The sequence below is a fragment of the Gekko japonicus genome, unplaced genomic scaffold (assembly GCF_001447785.1).
Source record: "Gekko japonicus isolate JY-2015 unplaced genomic scaffold, Gekko_japonicus_V1.1 scaffold119, whole genome shotgun sequence".
Classification (NCBI taxonomy): Eukaryota; Metazoa; Chordata; class Lepidosauria; order Squamata; family Gekkonidae; genus Gekko; species Gekko japonicus.
The window spans coordinates 1,207,575-1,229,361 of NW_015163606.1; the positions used below are offsets into that span (position 1 = coordinate 1,207,575).

At 43.0% G+C, this 21,787-nt stretch overlaps 1 protein-coding gene across 1 annotated transcript in view; it reads left to right on the forward strand.

Moving 5' to 3' along the window:
* ZFPM2 (zinc finger protein, FOG family member 2) overlaps positions 1-21,787 on the forward strand; it is a 420,346-nt gene that overhangs the window by 14,145 nt on the left and 384,414 nt on the right. The window contains exon 3 of the mRNA XM_015407281.1: positions 21,296-21,397. Within this exon, the coding sequence (XP_015262767.1) occupies positions 21,296-21,397 (102 nt within the window). The remainder of the gene's footprint in view (positions 1-21,295; positions 21,398-21,787) is intronic.

Consider the following 21,787-nt stretch of genomic DNA (forward strand, 5'->3'; position numbering starts at 1 on the left):
CATTCTTAACAATAATAAAGTGCTCAGTGATGTTACCCAGTTAGTCGTATCAAGATGGTTACCTATAGATATTGCCCTATAGATGTTACGCTTCAGCAGTACCTATCCGTCGCAGTATTGTGGCTAGATCTTTATAATAGGCCATCCCAATTGTCCCATTGTTACCACAGGACAATTGGTGGTGGTGGTAATGGCGGCTCCTAAATGAACGCCTGGTGGAAGAGCTCCGTCTTGCAGGCTCGTCTTGTGGAACTGTGAGAATGGGGTCTATTGTATATTGTAGCTTTTAAGGAATAGCTGCGAGTATAGAAAGAGAGAGATGGGCTTGGATCTGTGGTTCTGTAGACTTGAAGATTGTCTTCAGTTTTCCATCTACTAAGCCAGTATAGTAGGAACCTGCCTCGCAGGATTGTTACAAGGGCAATAAATATTGTAAAGTGATATGCAGCTTATTTGACCCATATTTAATAACTGCAGTAATGAGAAACTCTGAATATAGCTATTATTAGATAAATTGCATTATATGAATGGAGCATTGGAATGGAACCATGGTGGCTAGGTTCGGGCTCTTATTGGAGGTTTCCCTGAAGTTGTCCTGCCCTGTGTGTGTGTGTGGGGGTCTGTCTGGAAAACTGGACTCAAAAACGTCATGTCAATTTTGACTGGACTGATGTTTGCAAAATGGCTATTTTTTTGGGGAAGGGGGAGGCAAAATCTTAAACTGTAAAAATACAGTAATGAATACAATGTTGAAATCTGAAGTCCAAGTCTTAACAATTTCAGCTTCTGTATGGAATAGTGGTTAGGATCTGGAATCTCACTTTGTCTGGATACCTTGGGCCGGTCACTGGATACCTTGGGCCGGTCACTCTTTCTCATCTTAACCTACCTAACTGAGTTATTGTTATGAGGATAAAATCGAGGGGGTAGAAGGATGCTGCAAGCTGCATTGGGTCCTTATTGGGAAGAAAAGCAGAGCATAAATGTCTAAAGAAATAATGTTTCAGAAGGTAGCCATGTTAGACTGCAATAGAACAGTTGATTTGAGTCCAGTAGCATCTTAGAGACCAACAAGATTTTTGGGATATGAACTTTTGAGAGTCAAAACTCCCTTTGTCTGTATCTGATGAAGGGAGCTTTGACTCTTGAAAGCTCGTACCCCAAAGATCATGTTGGTTTCTAAGGTGCTCCTGGACTCGATATCTAAATAAATAACTACATTCTTGAAAACCATCCCATATCTCCTTACTAAGCAGATAATCAGAAAAGATTGCTTTATTGCTCTATCCTCTGCATTTCTTTTAGGTCAGTGGAGAGCAAAAAGCTTTTTTATTTGTTGAACTGTCTGGCTGAAATACGATATACACTGATTCCGATTAGCCATACCATATAATTTTAAACCAGCGTCTTATGTCTAGGAGGCATTAATTGGAACTCTGTAATTTTATAATATTGTCCTTTCAAAAAATAAATACATACTAGTGTAAGGGAATCCAAAGAAGTTTATGTGCAACAGTAATGAATTTAGCTTTAAACTTGTAGCTAAAAGAATTTCTAGGTTCATTCAAGTCAGTTCATTCAGGTCACCTTCCCAAACCTGCCTGTTGGGGTAACCGAGAGCAAAGGGTTGGTATTAAGTCTGGAAGCAGCGGAAACTGCTGTTCCTAGCCATCACCATACTCCTGGGGGTGTGGCCAGCCCAGAGATTGGCTGTCCTGCACACCTCCTGAACCCCTTCAGAGGACTTCCCTTTCAGTCATGTGGGGAACTGAGCCTGCACAACCTGCACCATGTCCCCCAGGCAATGCTTAAACACCACAGGAGGCAGGCAGCTTAGCTTGTCTGACTTCACCACCAAATCAAAGTAACCAGTAATTCTTACTTTTACTTCATTTCCTAGTCTTTATCATCCTTCAGTAACCTTTCTTTCAGGTTACTATCCATAGCTTCCCTACGTCCTGGGCTTTCACCCTAGTCCTTAGATTATCCTCCAGAATGGGTTTAACCCAAGCCAAACTGACAACTTTCCCTTCCCTCATTGAAGTTGGACACTCTGTACCACTAGACCAGCTAAGCCAATGTGTGTCGAATCAAGCATGGTATAGTGGCTAGACTGTCAGATTAGGATCTGAGAATTAGAACATTAGAAACCCCCACCCCGCCATAGAAACTCATTGGGTGACCTAGGGTCAGTCACTTTCTCTCAGCCTAATGTACCTGACAGGGTGGTTGTTGTGAGGTTAAAATGACGAACAATGTTGTAAGCTGTTTTGGGTTCCTGTTAGGGAGAAAAACTGCGGTATAACTATCTAAGTAGATAACTAAATAGAAGTTTTACTGCCTTAAACACAGTACCACTTAGATTATACAGTACATTTTTTCATGAATGCTAGGCTGCTAATCAAAGAAAGTGAAACTCTTTTAGAGTTTTCACTGCTTGATTTCCCTCTTTTTGGAACTCAGCAGTGCCTTGTCCTACTGGTTGCAGAAGCTGCTGCGGTGAACAGGAAAAAAGGAAGCCAATCACTACTACACCCATGTAATATGTTAATGGTTTCTTTTAATCATGGCCCTGACTGTTCTGAAAAATCAGATTCCTGTTAATTAAATTGAGAAGTAAAATTCTGATTTAAAGTTACTGTTGCTCATCTTTTCACAAAACAGGGATTTTGTAATGACATCAAAAAACACATTTTCTTCTGATTTCTTGATGCTCCTTGTTGCAGGTCCTATGTATAGCAGTATTAATAAAATAACTATAATACTGCCCTTCACTGGCACTGCTAGTACAAGTGAAGTTTTTAACAGATATTTTGAAGAATGGAAGAATACATAAACATCCTAATCACTTTCAGACTGAAGCAGTGCGATAAAAAAGAAGCAGTTTGAAGTACGTAAAAACCCTGTGTTACTAAAAGGGGGAGCAGGAAAGGATAAGGTCATTTATACCTTAGGGAAGTTTTTTGGAGTTGATAAGGGATTACAGAATTCTGAAAGGAGCCCTAGAAAAGTCACACGAGGTTGCATGGATCTTTCTGTGTTATGTAGTGGGTTGCCGCATGGATAAACGACCGACGACGACGTGGTGCATGGCACGCTTTATTTGGTACACAACAAGAACAAGGAACAAACGGCCGGCAGGCCAACTATATACATACCTGGGGACACACCCCTGGTTACCATTGGTGGGTTTGAATCTCCCGCCATGGTTCCCATTGGTTCCCCAGTGGAGGGACTAGGAGCCTAGTCCCTATTGTTCTTCCAGAGCCAAGCTCTGGCTGTTCGCTGGCCCCTGGTGGTGGTCCGCATACACTACATTCTGTTTCCATGATAACTGCATTAGAACTTAGATATTACTGCCAAGTTCCAGGATCTGATTTATTGGTTCCCAGTGACCATTGTGTGTTTTCTGGCTAGTGCTCTGATGATGAGGAAGCTAGGTAATTACTGGTGGTAGCAGCCTTGTGAATTCTTATTTTTTATTTTTATTACATTTTTATCCCGCCATCACGGCCGAGGCCGGCTCAGGGCGGCTTACAGACGTATAAAATTCCCATAATACAATCATAATAAAATCACATACATTAATAAATACAGCATTAAAATTCAAACAAAATAAAGTGCTGGCAACATTCCTCATATTCCAATTGACTCTTTGGCCTTCTGCAGCTATCTCAGGTCATTGGCATGGGCTGTGTTTGAGAGACCTGGAAGCCAGGGCTCCACCAAAGTAGATATTAATTGTTGGCGGTGGAGGTGTTAGTGCTGGCGGCTCCAAAAGCCTGGTGGAAGAGCTCCGTTTTACAGGCCCTGTGGAACTGTGAATGGTCCCGCAGGGCCCTAGTCTCTTCCGGGAGCTCATTCCACCAGAGTGGAACCGCCACCAAGAAAGCCCTGGCCCTAGTTGCTTGGGAGAGCCAGCCGGTTCTGGGTCCCCGATTGCAGTGTCCTTTGGGGTACATATGGGGAAAGGTGGTCCCTTAGGTATGCAGGACCCTGGTCATAAAGGGCTTTAAATGTCAAAACCAGCACCTTGAAGCGGACCCAGTATGCTATAGGCAGCCAGTGCAACATCTTTAGCATAGGTTGGATGTGCTCCCAAATCGGGATTCCCATCAACAACCTGGCTGCAGTGTTTTGCACCAGCCGCAGCTTCTGGATTTGTGACAAGGGCAGCCTCATGTAGAGGGCATTACAGTAATCCAATCTCGAGGTGACCATCGCATGGATCACTGTTGCGAGGTCATTGTGTTCAAGGACGAGAACCAGCTGCCTAATCAGCCGAAGATGGTAGAAGGCCGACTTGGCAGTTGCTGCTACCTTGGCCTCCATTGTTAAGGAGGCATCCAGGAGCAGTCCCAAACTCCTAACCTCCGGCACTGGCACGAGTAGTGCCCCATTGAAGGCCGGGAGCGGGATCCCTACCCTTGGACCGCTCCGACTCAGGCACAGGACCTTCGTCTTCGTAGGATTCAATTTCATCCAGCTCAGCCTAAGCCAACCAGCCATGGCTTGTAGCGCCGGACCTAGGTCTTCCGGTTTGGATTCAGACTGACCGTCCAACAACAGATAGAGCTGGGTGTCATCCGCATATTGGTGACACCCCAGCCCATGCCTCCAGGCAATCTGGGCAAGAGGGCGTATATAGATGTTAAAAAGCATCGGGGACAGCACTGCCCCTTGAGGCACTCCACATTCCAGTAAGTGCCTTTGGGATAGCTGATCCCCCAGTGCCACTCTCTGTCCCTGATCTTGGAGAAAGGAGGCAAGCCACTGCAAGGCTATTCCCTGAACTCCAATGTCGGCGAGGCGGTGGGTCAGTAGGTGATGGTCGACCGTATCGAACACGGCCGACAAATCTAACAACAACAGCACTGCCAGTCCGCCCCGATCCAGATACCTCCAGAGGGCATCTGTGAGGGCGACCAGTGCTGTCTCCGTCCCGTGGCCAGTGCTGTCTCCGTCCCGTGGCCAGTGCTGTCCAGTGCTGTCTCTGTACTGTGGCCTTCAAAGGTCAAGAAGAAAGCCAGTTTCATCTGCCTTTCTATAACAAAACCATTGGCAGGCTCCATTTTAGCATTAGCCAGATGGGCATTAGAAGAGATAAACATAGACTCATGAGGAACTCAATGTTGAGGGAGGGTGAGGATTCTTGTTTGCCTTGGTGGAGAGGGGGCTATCACTTGTCTGAGTTTTGCAGTGGAGGTGGGAGTGGCAGCATCAGTGGCTTCCTCTGTGGCTGCCTCATTATTGTTCTCCTCTTTGAGAGGGGCAACCCAAAACTCCTGCTCCCCCCCCCCGCGCAGAAGTGGGGGCAAGTTACCACTCCTCTTCCCTGCTTGCCTATACCTTCTACATGAAGTTTCTGGGATAAGTCATCTGGAGGTCTGGAGTGAGGTAGCACCAGCATGCTAATGACACCCAACTCTACTTCACTGTTGAAGAATGCGTGCTGGCCGCCTGGCCGGGGGAGCACGCTTGGCAGGCCAAGGCAGCCAGGCCCAGCACACCATAGCCCAGCTGGCCGCTCTGTTGTCCCCATTCCTTCTTAGCCTTTTGGGCAGTGGGCGGCTGCTCAGCCAGCAGCGAGCTGGGAGGGAAGTCCGAGCAGGAGCCAGGGAAGGGAGCCAGCTGGTGAGAGAGGTGCGGCCTTGCTAGGCCATCCTGCTTCCACAGCTGTAGTTGACCCAGCAAGGCCATGCCTCTTCTTCCCTCCCTCCCCTCCTGCTCAGCCTTAGCCCTCTTGCTTGGTCTCCATCAACAACGCAGCAGCCAGAGGCGGTGGGGGCAGTGGCGGAGCAGTGGACGATGCTGCTGATGCAGGGGCAGCTGCAGGGGGTCTGGCATGATCCCTGACAGGTCAGAGTTATGGGCGTGGAACATGACCAACAGATGGATGTACAGGTTTCTTCTATAGCTTAGTGCCTTTCCACAGTTACAATTGGTGCACGAACTGGACATTATTATCCATGTTCTGAACATGTCCAGTTTGCACTATTGCAGTGTACTCTGTGTGGGCTTGCTCTTGAAGACTGTTTCTGTTAGCAGCAAGCTTGCACATAGGCATAACTTATAAAGAAAATGTTTGCTAGTTTTAAAGGACTTTCATGGTATGCCAGGTTGTTTCTGGATTATATTCAGGGTTTTGATTATTACCTTTAAAGTCCTAAGTCTGGAACAAGGATACTTAAAGTACCCTCTGTTCCCATTTATACACATTTGCCAATTAAGTTTTTCTGGTGAGCTGCTTCAGTGTGTGTCTTCTCACTTAAGACAGGGGAGGTAGGTGTCTACCAGAAACATGGTCTTCTCTGTTGTGATTTGCTTTTGAAATTTCCTCCCTGAAGATTCACTGGTATGTGGCAAATGGCTTTAGGCGCCCGGTGAAAACACTTTCTCCACAGATTTTTAGATGAGTTGGTTTTCTTCTTCCCTTCAAGTTTTGTTGTCATAGTTGTACTGCTCACTTTATTCTATGTACAGTGACTTGGGGGGGGGGTAGTGTCTTTAGACCATTATAGACCTTTAGTGTTGTTTTAGGAAAAATCCAGTTTTATAGCTGCTTTGTTCTTATTGTGTTTTTGGATTATTTGATCATTTTACTTTTAATTGCTGTTTTTATGTTTATGTCATTGATATACTGTGCTCTTCAATTGAAATCACAATCCCATACTTCTGAGAAACTAGTGAGCATGGTCAGCCATCACTGAGTTATATTTTCTTCCTTTTCCATAATTTCCAGAATATTGTCTGTAGTTTCTTTTATGCTGCTCCACCAGGCTCTCATTCTGCAATAAAACAGGGGTTGTGAATACTTGGCAAACAGTAGTTGGAGTGGATCAGCTGGTATAAAATGTGGTTGTGCTCCTTAAACCCCCTCACCACATGTGGGCAATGTCATGTTGGCATACCTCCAAGGCTAGCAGTTCTTGAAAGAATTACATATTTCAGGGAAACATTTTGTGGGGACCTGGGGAGACTGTGACTGCTTGGCTCTCCCTGTCCAGTTCCATTATTCCAGCTGATACCTGGACTTTGGATACAGAGAGGGGAGGGAAATACCTTGTTTCTCATCCTCTCTTTTCAAGTCTGTCCTCTGAAGCCTGGAGAAGATCTGGATCTTCCTCTGTGACCTTCCTGTTATGGCCTCAGGCTTTCTGGTCTGTGGGTCTCCTTGACAGGTAGGACTTACCCTGCAGACTATAACTTAACAGTGTCTGGAGCTGGATCTAGCACTCAGGGGCTGTGGCCTTGTGAACTGGTTGCTCCAGCAGTGCTCTCTTCCTTGCCCTCAGCTTAAATAGACTGAGGTAAAGCAACCTCAGCTGTTCTGGAGGCATTTTCTGGAACTCTCCTGGTGAGGTCTCAGGGCAGAATCCATTAGAGAATTAGGTCTAGAATCTGGTTCCACAGCTGGTGCATGGGCTGCTAATGTGGCACTGTATCTCCCATCAGCTACCTTAGCACAACCCTTTGCTGCTCCTGCTGGGTGAAGGTGGATCTTGATGGGCTTGTGGGCTGGGTCATGGGCTGTTGCTTAGTTGTCCCAGCGTATGGGGAGACAGAGAGAAGTTCTGGTGGAGAAACCTGAACTGCTGGCTTCTCAGGGGAAGCCTCTGGAGTAGATGGGGCAGCATCATCTACCATGTGGTGGTCTCCCTGAGTTTCCTGTTCTCCTACAGGCTGTGTTTCTGGCTCCCCAGTCTCCTGCTCTTAGAGTTCTTAATTGGAGCTCTTAAAAGAGCCATTTGATAAAGTATAGGAGTTATGAATTGCCTGGTGCCAACCTCCTTATTGTCAGGGTGGCCATAGGAGCAGTTGGCAGCCCAGAGGTCAGGGCTGAAGTTATGGCCACCTACTGTGGCTTGGATACGTCCAGGGGAAGGTCTGGGCACGGATACATTTGCAGTCATTAGTTTAAGAGAGCAAGAGATTTCGCTCACTTGTGCAATGTAGCATCCTGAGGAAGGAACAGATTGGAGACTTCTGTGGCATGCTTATATCTTGATACACAGTACCTGTGAGGGTTCTTCCTTTTTTTGTTATTGGGGTTGACTTGTGCAAAATTTCCTCTTCTGAGTGGCCATGTATGTGTTCATGCCATATGGCCAGAGACCGCATTCACCATCATCTGACTGTCTTGGCTGGAGTTTATATACTGCTTCAGCATTGTTGCGGAGTGCAGAATAAGTTGGCATATTAAGCTTCAATGTGGCTGTGTAAGCATGGTGGGAGGTGGGAGGGTCGAACTCAATAGGAGTACTTGCACTCATGCCATCTTTTTTTTTTTGCCAAAGTAACTTTACACTGATGCTGATATTAAGAAAGTTTAGGCTGCTGACTAAATTCTGCTTCTCTTCAGGTAAGTCCCACTTATGCCCCCCAGCAAAATTAGACTGACATGAGGTTTATGATGGTATAGCATCTCATTGGTGTTGTACTTTGGATCTCTCATGACAGTGTATCCCTTAGATAATAACTGTAAATTGCTCAGAGCCGGCAGCTCTGCAAGGATTGAGCGATCAATAAATTGAAAGATTATTATTATAATTATATACTGGCATAGGATCTTAGTTACCATCCTAAACTACTGTGGAACAGCTTCAGGGTTGCATCCCAAATAAGCTAAATCATGAGATTCTATTGTTGTACTGAGCTTGAGAATCATGGGAATAGCAAGGGTGGTATAGTGGTTAGAGGCTGGACTGGGATCTCAGAGACCCATGTTTGAATGAATCCACACTCTGCCATGGAAGCTTGCTGGTGACTTTGGGCCAGTCACATATTTTCAGCCTAAATGACCTCACATGATTGTAGTGAGGATAAAATGAAAATAAATAGCGACCATGGGACTTTTAATAAAACTAAAGTATCAGTCTAGGGGCTGGTGAAACTATAATGCGGGGGATCGAATTATTGTGGTTTAGAGATGTGAAACAGCTTTTGGGATTGGGTAGCCTCACCAGGCCCATAGCCAGGATTTTATTAGTTCAGGGGGCCTTTAAATAAGTCAGGGGGCACCCCCCCCCTGCACAACCCCCTGACGGAGTGCCTGGGCTGGATGGGAAGTCGGGGGGCCTTGGCGGTAAGTCGGGGCTGGGCCCCGAGATGCCCCACTGTAGCTATGGGCCTGATCCTCACTAACACTTCTGCATTTCTTTTGGAAATGAATTTGTCTAGCCTTTCCCCAGTTTTTCTTTAACCATACTGAAGTATTTGTTGGCACCAGACATCGGCCAATGGGCAGATTCTGTTTTAACTAAGTTTTCTGACCAGTTTCAAATCGTGACAATAAGGCAACCCCAGTTAGCATTAACAGTCATTAACACTGTTAACAATGTACCACTTAATGGGGAAGGTTGAAGGGGGATTTGTTTGCATGATGGGGAGGGGCTCGGAGAGGGAGCTTGAGATACAGTGTTGTGTCCTGGTCTCCTGCCATTGCTAAAAGGCCCTAGCAAAGACTTAGCAAAGCCTCTAAGTGCTAGAGCAATTGGGAGCAGGATTGGCATAAGGCTGCTGTACCATAATCACTTTCAGTTCAATAGAGAGGCCTTTATGGACATTTTTTTCTCTTAACCAGATTAAGAAGCTTGGCTCTTTAAACTTCTTGCATATAGCAGTGACATTTCCAGGGTATGCTTGGACCAAGGAGTTCAAAGTGAAGGAATAAAAAAAGCCAAACCTGAAAAGCCAATATGACTTTGTTTTTTACCTTGCTGGAGGAGCTGTTTGCGCAAATCGTCTATAAGCTTATTGACCTGCATCTTTGACTCCTTGTTTTCTCTGGATTTGGCTGGAGTGTAGACACTGATAGAGCACTGATAGAGGTGATTGAACAGCCCCCAGGTTTGCATGGCATCAAGCCCCACAACACCCCCAGGACTGACATTATCTTTCTCTGACAATACTTCATGTTTCCTCAAGCTTACACTTCCTTAATTTTATTATTTATTTTCAGCTCTTTCTGGAGCCTTTATTTAGGTTTTCCCCCCTCCCAAGGAAGTGAAGGGCATACACTAATTCTTAACCAACTGTATCAACTCAGTTATGTATTTTATATGCTTCCTGTGTGTAACTCTGCCATACAATAAATAAATCATTATTTTTTGGTAAGCATGTGTTCTTTTCCTAATGGAGGAAGAAAAAGGAAAGGAGTAATAAAACTACTGCTTTCCCAACACCTTCACATAACCAACATTATTCAACTCCTAATTAATTGAAGCATGTATGCCTGTATTTTTCAAGTATGTCTTTTGCAAGTATGTCTAAGCTATATTCAGTTTGTTATACAAATAGTCTTATGTACAAGTAAAAGCAATGCATGCACGACCATAATATATAGTTTCCTTTGCATTTTTCATTGCATGTTACCCTCTGAAAATGACAAGCTACTCTTTAAAAAGTAGCTTGCCTATTCATAAGCAGTAGATGCTAAAGAAAAAAATAGACCTTCAAAGAATCATCTGTTTGTACAGATATCCTTGCATTCTGCCTTACCAAATAATTTTTTGGGATTTTGGCCATGACTGAGAGAGATATATTTCACTGGAGCTTCAGCGGAGAGCTAGTGTGGTTGTAGTGGTTAGACTGCTGGACAAGGACAAAGTTAGAATCTTTACTCTGGCATGGAAGCTAGCCTGATTACTTTCGGCCAGTCATATATTCTGAGCCTAATCTACCTAACAGGATTGTTGTGAGCACAATAGGAGAAAAGAATATAAACCACTTTGTGTCCTCATTGGGAAGAAAGGCAGGATTTAAAGGAAGTAAATAAATCTAATGATTTGTACTGTATTTGATCTCCACGTATGGTATTCTGTAGGCTTAATTGGGTAGGGTGATGAACATGGGAGATGGTGGGTGGGTGGTCCTTAGTTTTGGAAGGACAGGGTGACCTAGTTCTCTGCAACTCTACAGTTCCATAGATTTTGTGATTTTATATCAGTATTCTAGAATAACTACAAGTCCTTAAGCAATGGGAAATTGTCTCCTTTTTGTGGTGTGACAAAACATAGCATACTTCTTAGTATAGCCTCAATGGTTTGTGGTGTTCTCAGAAGCAAAAACTGCTGGCCATTGTCAGACGTGATTATGGACTAAACGGATTCTTAGCAATTCTTATCTTTCTCTTTTAGTGCTCACGATCCCATCCTCGATATAATAATCATTAGGGATTCTTGTAATGGCAAAGCTCCTATTGACTTGGGTTGGATCAGACATAGGCTTTGATAAACTAACACAATGATTTTCAGTCTTCAATGGCCTTATCCTGTTCTAGCTACTGCAGCAGATAGGAGCTCAGTGCAAGGTATTGTGATGAGACCAACATTACAGATAGCATTGTAGTGATGATATTCAAGCATTTGGTGGCAGATATACCATGCAAATGTTTAACATTGCCCTCGGACCACAAAAGGAATGCTGGGGAGGGAGCTGCATTTTAAAAAATTTAATTAACTGTCAAATGGTTCTCTGCATGAAATTCTTTAAAATGAAACTGTTTTAAAGTTTTCAAGGGATTACTGCCAGGAAAAATAATTTCAGCCTGCACCCTGAGCATGAACATGTCAGGTTTATCAGCTATGAGTAGATACGACTGGTGGGTCTTCTGAACCATGAAGAAGGCTGGTTCCCAGGGGTCTTTTGTTTGTGTATGAAGCCCATGTTGTCCCGAGGTCCACTTACATTTACTGGAACTAATTTTTGATAGCGACATTTATGCTTCCCTGTGTGGAAAACACCTCAGTCTTACTGGGGCCGTGACATAACTGAGCCCATTAAACCTCTCTTTATCCGTATGAACAACCATAAAGACTTTGGCAGAGGCCTGCCTTTGTGATGCACCTCAGAGTGAAATGCATATTACATGGGAGCATCATGATAGTATTCCAGTATTTTTTCACCTTAAAATGGGGGGTGGGGAATTACCTAATCTGCATGGCAGTTATTGGGCAAGAGACGAACTCTTTCTCCATGTTCCTTTTCCCTGTGGAAAAACTCCACCCCACCCCCCTCCTCACTGCAGTAGGGAAAACAAGACAGGTACATGTCAGGAGATCTGATGAGTCAGGACATAACTTTGCATATCCATGAAGTTCTGTGATTATTTTTTGTTTGATGCTGCTGTGGGTAGTGTAATTGACCAGGAGCGGGTAAGTGGGTACAGAGGCGAGAGCTATTTGATCTTCTCTTATACCATTTTCCCTCAAAAAACTGTCATCTCCAATCTCCTGTTACCCCTGCTGAGGCAAATCTACAGGTTCTAATTTGTTCTCCCTGCCTACACAAATGGGATTGATAGTGGAGATTTCCCACAGGAACAAGGGGAAATAGCCCTTCCATCTCACTCACTGGGGTGAGATAAGACATGGGCAAATGGGAGTAGGCAGTTGAGATAACTGGGCTGCCTTTTGGGGAATTTTCCTCAACTTGCTTTGATCAGATTTGGAGACTCAGTCTTACAAAGATGTAGATATTTTACTCTCCTGCGGAGGGACCCTAGCCACGCAGAGAGTCCTCCTGGTTACCTCACATTTCATTAGAGATGGTGAACTTTTACCAAACCCAGTCTCAGAGGATCCCTTTGCCATTTATCAGAGGTGTTGTAATGTTCCCCCTTCCAAGACTTTAGAATATCTGAATAAACATGATCACTTTATAGGACATTGTGTATGACTCATTATTTGACTTAGCTCTGTTGTCACTTTTGGTAGCAGGCAGCCTGTTTCTAATTTAATCTAAAACTTAACCACCACCACCCCCGCTTTGGTTCCCAATGGACTGGATGCTGAGTAGTACTACAGTATTGTTTTAATGAGTTGGAGCCAACCATCCTCTAAGTAGCCTTTCTCCAACTTAAGTAGTTCTTCCTCCTAGTTAAGCAGTTCTTCCTTCAATGGGAGAGTCCCTTAAATTGAAGGAGGGCTCCTTAGACCAGAGGAAGACTGAACTGGAGGTATGATATAAATATTAAATAAATGAATGGATAAATTTATTCTTTCGATTTATATCCCACCCTTCCTGCAAGCAGGGGAGGTCACAACAATAAATTACAGTAATTAAAGCAGTTTAAAGAAATAAATACCAGAATAATAAAAAACAGTTATAACAGTTAAAAAGTAAGCATTGCAACAGATCACACTTTCAGCGGTCCTAACAGCTGGGAGCAATTGGGCCACAGACGAACCATAATGATCTTATTAATGGCAGTATAACATTACCAGATTGCTCAGCGGAGTGGTAAGAAAGGGGTAGGATCCATTCCAGTGGTAATGCGTCAGCTAAACTTTGGTTAGTGGATTGGTAAGATAGGGGTAGGATTCATTCCAGTGGTAATGCAACAGTCTGGCCCCAAGGTTCTGGCTAATATGGACATATGTTTTGAATTTTATTAAAGAAGCAAGGTTTAAACTTAGGTTTAGGAGAGACATATTGAAAATTCAAACTGGGTGTGCTGTAAAACTATTCAGAACTAATATTAATAACAATTTTATGTTCAGTTTTCAAACACTGGTATTTGGCAACACAGCACTGGGTATCTATCTGTCCCCTGGACTGTGATTGTTCCTTGTCATTATGGCAGCTGAAGAGCTGTGTGGTTCAAGTATAAAAGCATCAGACTGCTTATCACAAGCTCTTTTTAAAATGTCAGTTTGTGTGTAATAAGCACCTACTACTAAGTGATAGGCGGCACTCAGAAGAAAAAAGCATGAAAATATGGGGTATAAATAGTGCTAAATGAATTCAGTGGAAACCCTGTGATTTCCTCCCCCATTCCTTTTCCTACCTTGTTTGTCAGACAAATCTGGGTTTGTCTCAACAAAGAACTTGCATAGTTTTTTTTTTAAAAAAATTAAGTAACAGAGTGCCTTGTTAAAATACTATTCTGTAATAGAATAATTAAGTGTTTGTAGCTATACTTGACTGACTGGATGTTTCTAATTTAGGACTCTCTTTTTAATTTTTCGTAAATTCCATGGCTCAGGATCAGTGGACGCAGCACGTTGTAAAGATCTAATGTAGTAAGAGCCCCAAAGTTTAAAAACCTCAGAGAGCTATAACAGTTAGATTATTTGCAGTCCTAAAAACACTTTCCTGGGAGTAAGCCCTGTAGAATGAAATCATTTTTAGGATTGCTTTCTGAACCTCTCCCTTTCTTTTCCTTTAAATGGAGCAGTCCCTTTCTTCTCTAGGTGATTCACTAAAAACAAATTAATGTAAGCATGTTCGATTGCTTGGGGGTAAAATGGAGCCGCTACAGTTTTCCAATTCTGCTTTCTAATAACAGAGAAACTTCTGATTATAGAAATTCTTGTAAATGCTATAAAAAGATAGTACAGGCCTTTGTTCTTCTGCATTTATACAGTTTGATTTCAGCATTTTGTCACAAGTGGAGCATTTTCTCTCATTTCTGTTCCAAATCCTCATGATGAGCTTGTATATGGAGAAGGATGTGGGTAGCATTGTTTATATTGCTTGAAACCACAATCTAGTAAAATCCCCATTAGAATGTAAAATGTTATTCTGACATGAATGAATGTTACTGCATTTCTGCTTCAACCCTGTCAACTAAAATCCAGCAAAAACAAGGTTTTACAAGAATTCTGGAAAACACTCCGCTCAAGACAAAGAGTCTCAAGGGAAAAGGAATTCCATTCCTTGCTTGTTTGTATTTGATACATAGATGCACAGCGAAGACGGCGTTATTGGGGGAGTTTTTAAAATATCATGATGGAAATTAAAGAACCTGCAATGTTTTGGGGGTATTTTGTAGTAAGTGTGATTTTGAAGTCCCATGGAAGCCAACAGGATTTTGACAGTGTCATGTTATACTTTGTTAGCTAAAACAAACATTCTTGATTTCTTAACCCTTTATTTCTTAACACATTTATTTACCTTGTACCAAAGGAGATATGCTATCAATTAGGAACATTTTCGTCTTATTTTTAAAAGAACTATAAGTAATCTAGGAAGCATCAGTCGTTGTGATGCTATTCCATTGACAATGTGATAACAAGGGGGGGGGGGAAGAGATACTTTGTGCAAGAAAATGTATGAAGTAAAAACAGTTTTTTCCCCAAAAAGGGCAAGAGAGTTTTAGGGTTCTCCTCTACTTCACCACAGCAACAAGTGCTTCAGAAGAACTCGGGAGGCATCTACCACTATATCTTCACTAAACATCCTTGCTAGCCAAATTGCCTTGATATTTTAACAAATATGGGGGATTATGATTTATAAATCGGCAATAGGCAAATTAGGGAGCAAGCATCGGTGTATACAGAGGTCCCGCTTCTAACAAGTCATCAGACTTAGACAGACTTCAGAGTAAAATTAATATTGTTTTATTGAATGTATCTCAAGCACACAAATTCACAAACATGCTTCAGATATACAGTCCTAAGAAACTTAGATAGAAATGGTAAAGCGACGGTCTCGCATTAGCAAGAATGATCGTTGGTGGGTAATATTTACCTGTCCTCGACAGATGAGCAATCCTCAGGAAAAATAGGGGTGATTATAAGGAATGGGGGTTTTGTGTGCCTGAACCAGCAAGCCACGTGTAAACTCATCAGTAGCGCTAAAACCGAGATTATGGGGAGGGATATAGAAAGTAGAGTGCGGGGGAAGAGAGAGTGAGGGGCAATGGCTGCCTCCTTTAAGGGGGGTACCTGGAGGGGGAGGGCAATGCTGGCCACATCCCCTTGGCACACCTCTAGTTAGTCCGTCCCAAAAACATACCTATTGGGAAAAGGGAACAAGGAGAGAGGACAGGGAGTGGTCAATATTGAGAGCTAGTAACTTGGACTGGAGAGTGGCACCTGGATGAAGAGGGTATGAGTCACCGACCTAGGGCTATTGTCTCTTGATGGGCTTAGCCGAGCCTGTTGATAGGTGAAAGATTAGTTTCCAAGCAACCAGGTGTAGAACCTCTTGGTTACGTGCAGTTTTCAATGTAGATGTATGGGTGGGGGGGTTTCCTGCGTGTGTCAGAGGGAGCTCCTTATGGCGTTTGGAGCTCTTTGTTCCTGAACTTTGGCATGGCATGGCGTTCGACTCCTTCATGCAGCTAGGGAACTGGTCCATCTCACAGCAGGTAAGAGGGCAGGTAACCTTGAAGAATCAACTGGAACAGCAACGCAAAGGAAGACTTTCTTCTCTAATGTGTGCATTCTCAACTGGCATCACATTGGGTCACCATACAGTACAGGCCTTTAAGCAAATGTTTGCACAGTCCATTTTATCACTTATTTAATTTATTTATTTATAGTCAAATTTATACCCCGCCCTCCCCGCAAAGCAGGCTCAGGGCAGTTTCCAACAACAATACAACAATACAAAATAAAAGCATAAATAGTACAGAATTAAAACACAGCAATTAAATTAGTGCATTACAAATGTTACAAAGTACTGGCGGCAGTTAAAAATAAACAAATGAGATGTTTTCAAATGAAAGTGCTTTGATGTTATTCCACATAAGTGTTTGGATGTTATTTGCTCGTTCTTGAGGCAGCTGCTGATGTCAACATTACGGGGCGTGCACGAAGGCGGCGGCCCCTAGTTATATGCCTGGTGAAAGAGCTCTATCTTGCAGGCCCTGTGGAACTGTGAGAGGTCCTGGAGGGCCTGATCTCCTCCGGGAGCTCATTCCACCAGGTAGGGGCTGCCACCGAGAAGGCCCTGGCCCTAGTAGCAGCTAGCCTGGCCTCCCTCGGGCCAGGAAGGGTCAACCGATTTTGAGACCCAGACCGTAGTGCTCTCTGGGGTATATATGGGGAAAGGTGGTCCCGTAGGTATGTTAGACCCCAGCCATATAGGGCTTTAAAGGTAAGAACCAGCACTTTAAAGCGGATTTGGAATACTATTGGCAGCCAGTGCAATGTCCTCAGCGCAGGCTGGATGTGCTCCCATCTAGGGAGACCCATCAACAGCCTGGACACGGCATTCTGCACTAGCCGCAGCTTCCAAATCAACGACAAAAGCAGCCCCATGTAGAGAGCATTACAGTAGTCTAATCTCGAGGTGACCATCGCATGGATCACTGTAGCCAGGTCTGCATGGTCAAGGAAGGGAATCAACTGCCTAAACAGCCTCAGATGATAGAAGGCCGACTTGGCAGTGGCGGCTACCTGGGCCTCCGTGGTAAGGGAGGAATCCAGGAGCACTCCCAAACTCCGAACCTCCGGCACTGGGACCAGTGAGGTCCCCCCCAAAGGTCGGGAGTGGAATCCCCACCCCCGAACTGCCCTGACCCAGGCACAGGACCACCATCTTTGCTGGATTCAGCTTCAGCCAACTCAGTCTGAGCCACCCAGCCACGGCCTCCAAAGCGCCATCCAGTTCATCTGGTCTGGAGTCCGACTGGACGCCTAACATCAGATAGAGCTGGGTGTCATCAGCATACTGGTGACATCCCAGCCCACTTATTACTTATACAGTCCATAAGAGCACATTAAGTGCCTTGCAGGGCAACATCCTTTCCAAAATAGCTGCCCGGATTGGTACAGAATGTGTGGCTTGCAACCTCCCAAAATTTTGTTTCTGGTCCTGGCATCACATGGCAGCTGTTTTGTGATTGGTTCTGGCCCGTGGCAGCCAAGGTTTGATAGTTCCTGTCCCTGTTCTCAAAATTCTAGAAGCATCCATAGGCTCAGGAAGATAGGGAATGCCTGCCTTACCTTATAGAGAAGGATTAAAGATATGGAAAGCAAGAAGAAATGTTAATTATATGAACTACGGATAACATGATTTTGAAATGCAGGCCCCTAGTATTGACTGATTTGGGTACCTTAAATATGCAACCATGGTTTGAAGTTGTTAATTAGTCACAGGTTGATTTATCAACCACTACTGTTTTTCATGGCACACAAATGCTTAATCCTGGCTTATTACGCAGTACTGTCCTCACCACAGTGAAGGCTGGCATACTACTTGGGACTGTACGGAGAAGATGGGGAAACAAATGAAGGTGATGAAACTAACATTTAGTTGAGACAAACCAATGATTGTCTGTGACCCAAGTCTTAAATTCACAAACTACCCATTTTTAAAATGTGCTTTCATTTTGTTTCTGAACTGGGCCATAGGCTATCTCTAACAGAATGAATTTCACAGAATATACAGTGTGAATTCATCTTCATTGGAGGTCCCCTAGGCCCTTTACACTGTGAATATGGGCTCATTCTAGAGTTTTAACTTACAAATATCATTTTTCATTTTAATTTTGGCTACAATTTGAGTCATCAGGGAGTCCATGTTTGTTGGTGCTTATTTGCTTGCACCTTATGGATGTTGGCAGGTACTTGCCTTTGTACTCCATATACCCTCCATATTCCTACAATATGTTCAAATTATACTTAATACACACACACACACACACACACACTGTTTGGTGCCATGGTTCTGAGGGGCTTACCTTGAAACTCCCTGTCCTGGGTCCAAGCAGTGAGAAAGGGATGTTGCTTACATACCCAGTTTGTCACCTTCCTAGAGACATATGACTGATAAGAAGTGCTTGCCCACTCCAGAACCACTGATTTCAGGAGGGGTGTTGGAAGACCTGAGTCAGATTGAGGTGATGAGAGAGGAGGTCCTAAAACTGATAGACAACTTAAAAACTGAAAAATCACCAGGCCCAGATGGCATACATCCGAGAGTTCTGAAAGAACTCAAATGTGAACTTGTAGATCTCCTGACAAAGATATGTAATCTTTCCTTAAAATCTGCCTCCATTCCTGAGGATTGGAAGGTAGCTAATGTCACTCCCATCTTTAAAAAGGGTTCCAGAGGAGATCCGGGAAATTACAGGCCAGTCAGTCTGACGTCGATACCGGGTAAATTGGTGGAAACCATTATTAAGGAAAGAATTAGTAGGCACATAGATGAACAAAACCTATTGAGGCAGACTCAGCACGGTTTCTGTAAGGGAGGTATTTCTGGCCACTGTGTGACACAGAGTGTTGGACAGCAGTGAGAAAGGGATGTTGCTTACATACCCGTCTCTTATGTTCTTATGTTCTTATGTTCTTATAAAATTAGAAAAAAAGAGGCTGAATTAAGTGAACCTTTGGGTGAGTCAACAAGTATTGGATTCTTATATTCTTTAAAAGCCTGTTTTTACTCTCTGCAGTGTTTATGCATTGTAACAAGATATTTCATGCCACTCCACATTTGATTTAATATCACTTTGAAGAAGAGTTTGCATTGTGAATTCCTGTTTTGTGTTACCATCTTGAATTCAGGCTCTGAGTAAACTTGAACTCAATTCCGAACTTTCCGTATTTTTCCTTCTGTGTTGTAGGCAGCTTTCTGTTTGTAACTGGAAGTCCTTTACCAAAAGCTATCTTGTCTGATGATAAAACCATGAGTGTATGAAGCTCACACATTTTTCATCTCTTTTATGACCTTATCTTTCACGAGCGGCTTCTGTGAAGGTATCCTAACTATAGAAAGCACCTGGAAAATATATATGATATCTATGCTGTGATAAGCAGTTGTGAACAAGAAACTAGACCTGTCAGTTCTGAACTGTTCATTGTTAAAAAAGATACTTTGTAGATTTAGCTGATTGCAAAATGCATTATAGGGGGACTAACAGCTGCTGCAATGCTCAGTCAGGAAAGCTCAATAGTTACAGTTGCATAAGAATTTTTTATAAGAGGTTGATGTTGATAGGAACTGCATGGATTTAATACTGCGGCATACAGGATGACTGTCTGACGCTGGAACTTCAGTCCTAAACATATTTAATTGTAGTTGAGCTTCCGACTTTGTGTCCTTTGGATAGGAAAGCAACATCCTGATCCTAACAAGACATGTCACTTAAATAATAGAAAAAAAGTACTGTCAGTGTTTAAGGATGGGCACAGACTGGGAAAATTTGGTTAGGTTTGTGATTTGTGACAAGCTTTGTTCACCAACCATGGACCATCATGAATTTTTAGCTGCCTCATGAACTGGTTCAGTTTGTGAGGTTCATGAGGCAGTTAAACAGCCCCCCTGCATGCTAGAGACACAAAACTTGCAGGGAATCTCAGACTGACTCTCCTCTATTTGCCCTCCAAGTTTGGTAAGGATTGGATTTATGGGGTCCGCATTGCAGCCCCCCCAAAGAAGGTGCCCCCAGGAAAGTACTTTCTGGGGAAATGACCACCTGTGGTGAGGAAATTGTATCCTGGACCATGCTTGTACTCTTTGGTTATCTTTCATGTTCAAGAACAGAGAGCTGGCACTGGAAATAGGATGTGGAGTAAGCCTTCACTGTACTCAAAGTTGGGAGAGTTGAAAGGCTTGGTAATGAAGAATAAATGTTGAGCACACAAAAGGCTAATTTTAAAGTCTCCGCCCACTTGGTTTTATGTTGGACTGTTGGACTGTTGGACTGTTCTGTGGAAGAGCAACAAAAATAAATAATGCTTTGGGGAAAGAAATAATTTAATTTGAAGCTACATTAATAAATCTCAAGGAATTTTTCTTGCATGGCATACGTTATTGACTTAAGTCCATTCTCTTTCTTGCTGGAAGATGACTGGAACACAACCTACATCATAATGGAGCTATGGAATAATAAGACAGTAGTTACCTCTAAGTTTGCTGTTTTTTAAAATTGGTATACTTCCCCACTGTACCTAATTTGAAAGTTTACACTGACATTTAGCAATATAATAAACTTTGCAAAAATCCTGGTTTACAGAGGACATTGTTTTGTCTGTGAAAACTTGTTTTTTTCTTTCTTTCTTGAATACTCCATACCTGAGGCTTGAGGTAACACAGCAGTTCACTGCTTTGGAATATTGATTTACGTTTTCTCTTTATGGTCTACTACTGCAAATTTGGATTGAGAATACCAGCTCCATTACAGGCTATTGAGTAAACCATCTTGAAGGATTCCAGATTCTACAAAGTTAGATTCAAATTCAATAGCACCTTAGAGATCAACAAGGTTATCGGGGGAGTATAAGCTTTCGAGAGTCAGGGTATCTGATGAAGGGAGTTCTGACTCTTGAAAGTTTATACCCATAAAATCTTGTTGGTCTCTCAGGTGCTATTGGGCTTGAATCTAACTGTTCTGCTGCAGAACAGCACGGCTACCCTCTGAAACAATTTTTACAAAGTGCTGCAATATTTATCACCAATTTAAAAACAGACTATTGATTTTTTTCAAAAAAATGTTAAAATCATTACATTTGTATAGTATATGGTGAGCTGATGCTGTGTCGCTCACACTTATGATACTTCCTTTGAATTCTGTGATTGAAATGATGTTAACTGTATGTATTACTTGGGAAATTGATAGGTGATGAAGAGGGCAGCCAAGAAGCAGCGGATTCTGATGGGGATGCACGACTGGAGAAATCTGGGCCACTTACGCTCGAGACGGAAGACTGGGATGGGCCAGGTAGGAAAGTGTACAGTTAAACTGTTTGCCTTCTACAGTAACACATATGGCTAATATTGTATCCAAGAGCCAATACAATTATATTTTATGTTCACAAATACTTTTCTATTGATAAGAAAAGTTGATCTTTTTTTTTTTATCTTAGTGAGTGTTTTGCAAAAGGAAATTCTAAAAAAAAATGCTCCTTGGTGATGTAAGTAGTAAAGGCTATTATTCCTTAGCATTTTAGAAAAATCTTTGGCAAGTGCAAAAGAGAAAATGACAGAGGCCAGATAGAAAGGCAAAGACCCATCTCAGAATTTGCCCCTGTTTCTTTAGAGCTGTGGAAACCATATGGGGGGTATTAATCCCATTGTTTCTATGAATGATATGCATATATAATGTATAAAG